The sequence below is a fragment of the Lissotriton helveticus genome, chromosome 4_1 (assembly GCF_964261635.1).
Source record: "Lissotriton helveticus chromosome 4_1, aLisHel1.1, whole genome shotgun sequence".
Lineage (NCBI taxonomy): Eukaryota > Metazoa > Chordata > Amphibia > Caudata > Salamandridae > Lissotriton > Lissotriton helveticus.
Genome location: NC_136063.1, coordinates 1,691,232,650 through 1,691,239,839, shown reverse-complemented (window position 1 = coordinate 1,691,239,839; position 7,190 = coordinate 1,691,232,650). Strand labels below are relative to the sequence as shown.

General features: G+C 43.5%; 1 protein-coding gene across 1 annotated transcript; it reads right to left on the bottom strand.

The window, feature by feature from the left end:
- Window positions 1-677: 677 nt before the first annotated feature.
- Window positions 678-1,643, bottom strand: LOC144828206 (olfactory receptor 10A7-like). Its single transcript, XM_078686297.1, has one exon. The coding sequence runs from the start codon at window positions 1,641-1,643 to the stop codon at window positions 678-680; it is 966 nt and encodes a 321-aa protein (XP_078542423.1).
- Between the last annotated feature and the right edge of the window lie 5,547 nt (window positions 1,644-7,190).

The window sequence follows — 7,190 nt, the reverse complement described above, 5'->3', positions numbered from 1 at the left end:
AGCAGAAAAAAAATACAGACATTTACTCAGTAATGACTTTCTAAATTTCAGGAGATCCTGTAGAGCATCTACCATGTTCTGATCTTTAGTTCTGTGGGTGAGACAGCTCAGACTGGTGCTGCCTTTAACTTCCCAGGACTTTCGCTTTGCTTCATTTTCTCAACGCCCTGTGTCACAATTGGGACATCTATGGTTGAGGGATCCCACCTTTAATCTTTACGCTTCTGCTGACTGAATGTCTGCATCACCTATGTCCAGGCCTATTGACTATTTGCCCTCCTATATGTATCTTTATTCTAAAGCATTGCGAGGCTATAACAAGCTGGTACATATCATTTTATCAAACCCACAAACTCCAGACAAAATCCGTTGATTGCATGGTAGGCACATGTCAGTGACCACGTTTGTAGCATGATCCTCAAATTATGCACATTTCTTAAAACACCGCAGAACGTCATTTTTTGAGTGAGGAGAAGGAAATGGCTGGATCTCGATTTTTATCTTAATCCTGGATATCATTCCTTAGAATTACATTTTTGGCTCCTCTTGAGTGATTTTCATACTGGAAAGAAGATACTAAAGAAAATAGGATTGCTTAAATTAGGCAAGTCAAGTAGTGTGCTTCTGTTTGACTCGACCCTGAACTAAAATCTTGCAATAGTTGAAAGTGAAGCACCTTAGCAACAGAGCCTCCCCTCAGCTGTTAGTTTTGATTGCAACAATGTAGTTCCTATTGTCTTTCTTATTGCCTTTTTCACATGTTTGTTTCTAAGGCTGTATATAAGTGGATTAAGCATGGGAGTAATATTGGTATAAATCACAGATACTATCTTGTCGCTAGTAGAGTTCTCTGAAACTGGCTTGGTATATAACACCATTGCAGTTCCATAGAAGATTATGACGACTGCCAAGTGGGAGCCACAGGTAGAGAAAGTGCGGCGGCGGCCTTCCACTGAATGCATCCTCAAGATGGTGGTGATGATGCAGAAATAGGAAATGACAATTAGCACAAGAGGAAAAATAAGAAATAATGTGGCACCTATAACTTCCACTACTTCGTTCATTGAGATATCTGCACAAGCCAATTTCATCAAGAATGGAGCTTCGCAGAAGAAGTGGTCTATCAGGTTAGGTCCGCAAAATGGCAATTGGACAAGGGTTAAAATGTCAATCAGTGATATAACAATGCCACACAACCACATCACACCTGCCAACTTAAGGCAGGCCACTTTGTTCATAATCGATGTGTAGCGCAGAGGGTTGCAAATGGCCACATAGCGGTCATATGCCATGGCTGCCAGCAGGAGACACTCTGTCTCTCCCAAGAGCAGGTAGAAGTACACTTGAGTCATACAGCCAGCAAATGAAATCGTCTTTGCAGTTGATAGGCAGAGGGACAGCATTTGTGGGGCAATTACAGTTGTATAAGTGATGTCTAAGAAGGACAAGTTGCTTAGCAAAAAGTACATAGGTGTGTGGAGATGAGAATCTACCTGAATGACTGTGATAATAATAAGATTCCCCATCAGTGCACACACGTAGATGAGCAAAAATATCACAAAGAGGATGACCTGAGTCTTGGGATCTTGAGACAGTCCTGCAAGAATAAACTCTGTTACGATGGACTGGTTCCCTTTTTCCATTGAGTTTTCTTGTGGTGCTGTCTGTGGGGAGAGAAAAAGAGGTAACTAGTGCAATAAGGTGTCGTTTTAAGTATCAGCAGGCCCTTTGTGCTGCTGACTTAAAGGGCATGTTTTAATGTTATCAAATACTTGAGACAATCTGCAAACACATAACCCTGCAGAGGAGAAATTGGTAGCAATATATACTATGATCCCAATATTGATGCCTGCTTTTTGTTTGCATCTGGTACATCAGCAGTGATTAAGCTATGAGCACTTTAATTATGGCTAAGAGGCAGTTTGTTCTGCTTTAACGAGAATTCATGCCATCAACAAAAACAATCATTGACAAAGCCAATAGGTCGCAGCAATCCGAGAGCAATTGGAATTGTCAATGTCTTTCAGCCATGTTGAACAGCAGCACGTCTGCTGTTCAGCATGGCTGAAAGTTATGTAAAAAAGCATGAATCCATTAGTGGCTGGTGTCAGGGAAATGTGGTGGGCAGCACAGGAGGGCCCTGTAACAAACAAAACAATTAAACAAAACGCACATGCCAGTCTTCTGCTCTTTTTTGTGCACAGGCTAAAGCTCCCAGCCTCCCCTATGGCCAATCCAAATACTTCTCTCAAACCCATGAGAGCAGTGTTGGGATTGGGCGGAGCGGCCTTGTTTTGCACTCTATCGGGACTGGAAGCCTGTGCCTTATGACCTCTCCACTCAGCAACTCAGCTGGGTTGGAGACTGTCAGTGGGCATGACTGTTTGGCTAGCCTAAGACTGCCGGCCAACCCGTCATTCGCACTGACAGCAGTGCTCACCACTTCTCCCTCCCCTGCTGCAGTGCTGCGGCCCCCACAACTCGGCTACAGGATAACAAATACAGTTATCTGCATTCTATTTTTTTTTGCCTCTACGGCCAGTCAGGTGACGCCCCTTCGCGATAGTGGAGGAACTTCTGCTGCATGAAGCCTGAGCCTCGGTGTAACCAAACTAATTAGTGAATGTGAGAAGCTGGCCTGGTATATGATGTCTAGTAATGTAAGTGGGCACTTTTCACCAGTCCACACAACTCTTTTTGATTTAAGAGGTCTTAGACAACCTTAGAAAGCTGTCTAAGTGGTAGCTGTGGAGAGCAGCCTTCAGGCTTAGTCCAGAAGAAGCGCAAAACAGCTTGTTTTACCAGAATGCAATCTCATAGTATAGATTAAATGAGAAAGAACCACACCAACTATTTATACAAATACTCTCTAGTATGTTCCAATATCTACAACACAGAGATAAACACAATGCACACAATACTTCAGCAAAGAAACACAGTAAATAGCATGAAATACACAGTAAACCCCAGGGGGCACCAAACCATATACTAAGAAAGTGGTATAAGAACCACTACTCGGATCAAGACAGGATCGAGAGGACGTAGAAGTCCTGGGACACCAAGGAAGTACCCAAGGTGAGTAGATAGGGTCCCCACGGAGAGCGTATGCACTGTGGAAACACAACAGCATGCTCTGTACAACTCTACATGCAAGTTGCCATTGGATTTATAAAGATTATGGACCCTTCCCAGTGGACCCTGAAGAAACCCCGCGGAAGACAGAGGTTGGGGAGCCACCCCACCCATGGATACCCTAGTATCCACGTTACCGACTCCATGGGAGCCGGGTGCATAAGTGTGAAGTGGTGTTGGAAATTGCCGTCAAACCCAATGGAGGACTTCAAGAAAGTGCAGCTGTGGAAAAAGGAGGAGGTGTCCGGGGGAATATGAGGATGGATTCTTGATGAGAGGTACCTGCAAGCAGATGGATGACAAGCACCTTGACTCTGAGGTTGTGAGGACCAGGCGACACTGAAGAAGACCAGGAGCCATGCACGAACTGTCCCACAAAAAATGTTGAGTGCTGAGGGGTCGGTGTCCGGCGGGAGGACGAACAAGCCTTGGCGAATCCATCCTACGCTGGAATCAAAGAAGGAGCAATGTCGGTACCAGCAAGGTCCAGGGGACTACCAAAAGCAGGGGAGTCAGGGCAGGCCCCAAGCAATCAGGGGAGCCCAAAAGAAACAAGTGTGACCCACCCACAGTAGTCACGAGAGGACCTCAAGCAGCTCACCAAAAGATGCAGGCCATGATGCACACAATGCGGTATGGATAAAGATTCTGGTCATTAGAGTTGCTCAAGGTTGAGGCTACTTGGAGACCAAAGATCTTCTTGGAAGGAAGCCAACAACCTTTTGCATCTGCAAGTTGGACGCGGTACACAGGGGTTGGGTTATTGCAACCCCCCACGAGGGATACTTGCCTCAAACTTGGTGAGAGGGCAGGGAAGGCCTTCGGAGCTGTAAAAAAACACCACCTGTGTTGCAGAGCCAACGCAGTCCAGAGGAGCTCAGAATCTGCAGATTGGTCGACTTCGTTACGATGCCTGCAAATGGAGGGGAGTGACTCCTTCACTCCCAGGGAGTGTCTTTGATGCTTCACTGGTCTTGGAAGGTTCCTGTATGATGCACAGGCACAGACGATGCAGCAGACTGGAAGGGAGATGAAGTCAGGCCCAAACGAAGTACAGTGAACTCCAGAGGGGCTAGACAGTAGAAGTAGATATGAATCTCATCCCATGACGAATCTAGGGACCTACACCCAGGTAAGCCCTTTAGTACTTAGGGAAAAGGTTGGGAAGATTCATGGGACCCTCCCAGGGGAGGTTCTGGACAGGGGGGAGGTTACTCCCATGTCCTTTGTCCAGTTTCGAGCCAGAGCAGGAGCCAACAGCTCCCAGAACTGGTTTGAACTGGACTATGCACAGGGGCACCAAATGTTGCCCTCATGCAGACTTTTTGGCGCTGGCAAGCGCACCCACCCGGTCTCAATACACTAAATTTTATCTGTGACAGGATGCCTATTGTTCCACCTTCCCCTGCATGAGCTTGGCGCAGCGCCAGGAGGGAGGAAATGTGTCTCTGGTTGGCAGCATCCATTTTGTGCTGTCCGGGTCTAGAAGGTTGCCACCGGGAACAATGAGAGCCTAACAGAGGGCTCTTACATTGCTTGGAATCATATCTCTCACATCATTTACGTGTGGGGGTATGATTCCAACATGTGTGATACAAAACATGATAAGATTCGTTGCAGCTGTTTTCCAGATGGTCATTGAGTAACTACGCGATGCCCCTCTCTTCACTGACAACCCAGGAGAATGGACGCCATAGGCTGCAGGGGTGTCCTGCTCATGCAGGGGCATTCTCTCACTTACAACCAAGCACCTTGCCTTCAGGATTACAAAGGCCTGCTATAGGTTTTACCTGCTATAGAGGTGACTTATAGGTTTTAAGTGCTGTAATCCTAAGAGTATAGGAATCCTATATCTTTCAGTAAGTGATGTCCCATGAGTGGCATAATGCATGTTTCAGCCCATAGGAGAACTTTGGGGTACCTATACCCTGGGTCCATGGGTACCATATACTAAGGACTGATAAGGGTACCGCAATATCCAATCTGAAATTGTACCTAGGTACTAACATAACAGTTTAGGGATAAAGCAGATAGACTTGGGTCCTGATTAGCAGGTTCCCAGTTGGACTAGTCAAAAACAGCATCACATCAAGCAAAAAGTGGGGGAAACAATAGAAGCAGATCCTACTTACCTACAGAGGATATGCAAATTTGGTTGTATGATGGTCCAACGCATACCATTACAATGCATGCTTTTACAACACGAGCATTACAATGTAAACATCACTACAACACATGATTTTACAATCAATACCATTACAACTCAGTCCCACAGAATAACATTATAACTACCATGACAACGCATACCATTGCAATGTACACCATTACAACGCATTCCATCACAATGCAATTATGGTAAACATACAAAATACTGTTTATCTGCTTCTCAATTTTTTTTTAAACTATAACATTTCGCTATGACATAGCAATAACAAACAAAATGTGAGAATTAACATTAACTGTTCTTAGGAAGGTTAAAAAAACATTATCTATATAACACTGATAGGAAAAGAAGCAGATGCATTACAAAAATAATTTTACAGGTGTCCTTCTCTATTTTTACTAAATGGCCGTATTCAGTGACCAATCAAAATGGCTGCCGAACTAACCATGAACGACAAAAAACATATTTGTGAACATTACATATAAAATATAGTTTCTGTCAGCATTAGGTTCACAATTAAAGGTGCAATCAAAATCATATTTTGTTTTAAATTACTATTTACCACACAAAAAAGTATAAATTGAGCCAGCCACCATTTTGTGCTCAGTAGATCACTGACTTCCCAAGTGACCACATGCATCAGAGCCCAGAAAAAAAAATACAGATTTCTTTTGAACACCCTCCACCTACAGATCAAATAAGTAAAACAGTTACAACGAACACACTTACAGGTAATACACTAAAACCCCTAAACATTTGGAAACAATGGGGCTGATTCACAGAACTAATCTGAGATAAAATCCTAAACTTACCACTTTTGGTATTCACAGAAGGCATTTAGAAGTAGTAAAGTTAGGGCTCCTAAATTTATCTATACTAAACTGGGATAAAATCCTAAACTTACTACTTTTACTATTCACAGAAGGCATTTAGTAGTAGTAAAGTTAGGACTCCTAACTTTACTACTACTAAATGCCTTTTGTGAATACCGAAAGTCATAAAGTTAGGACTGTATCTCAGTTTAGTAGTAGTAAAGTTAGGAGTCCTGACTTAACTACTACTAAATTAATTCTGTGAATAACAAAAGTAGTAAGTTTAGGATTTTATCTCAGATTAGTTCTGTGAATTGGCCCCATTATATCTTGTTTAAATCCACAGACTTTTATCCGACTATTGACAGGACACCCACAAAAGTAAGTCCATGGTATAGAACCCGATCGGTATGTAAAAAAATACATAAACTAAGTACTGCTGTGGTTTTAAAAATTACTAATAGTAGTATGAAAGGAACTGTCATTTGGAAAATTAGTGCTCAGAATTTACCACATGGTAGAGCTGGAAAGTGAAGGGATACAAATTTATAATCCAACTCCGACAACAGTTTACCTCATGGATGATGCGGGACAGTAGTGGGTGGCTAAATTGACATTTCTTCTCTGAAAAGTGTTTGCCTCATAAAAGGTGGGGGATTGTGGTGGGGGCAAAATTACTCTTCTTATCCCAACAAGTGTTTGCGTCAGAAAAGGTGCTTGATGGTGGTAAAGGGCAAAATTACTAATCCTACTCCAACAGGTGTTTGCCTCAGGGAAGGTGCTGGATACTGGTGGGGGCAAAATGACTATTTATACTTCGACAGGTGTTTGACTCAGGGAAGGTGCTGGAGGTGGTGGGGAGCAAAATAACTATTCCTACTCCAGGTGTTTTCCACACAGAAGGTGCTGGATGGTGGGGGGGGCAACATTGCTATTCCTACTCCTACAGGTGTTTGCCTCAGTGAAGGTGCTGGATGGTTTTAGGGAGAAATAACCTATTTCTACTCTGACAGTTGTTTGCTTCAGAGAAGGTGCTGGATGGTAGTGGGGGCAAAATAACTATTAGAACTCCAACAGATGTT

Excerpts from the sequence above, each read along its gene's own strand:
- LOC144828206 (XM_078686297.1), bottom strand. The coding sequence starts at position 1,643 with ATGGAAAAAGGGAACCAGTCCATCGTAACAGAGTTTATTCTTGCAGGA.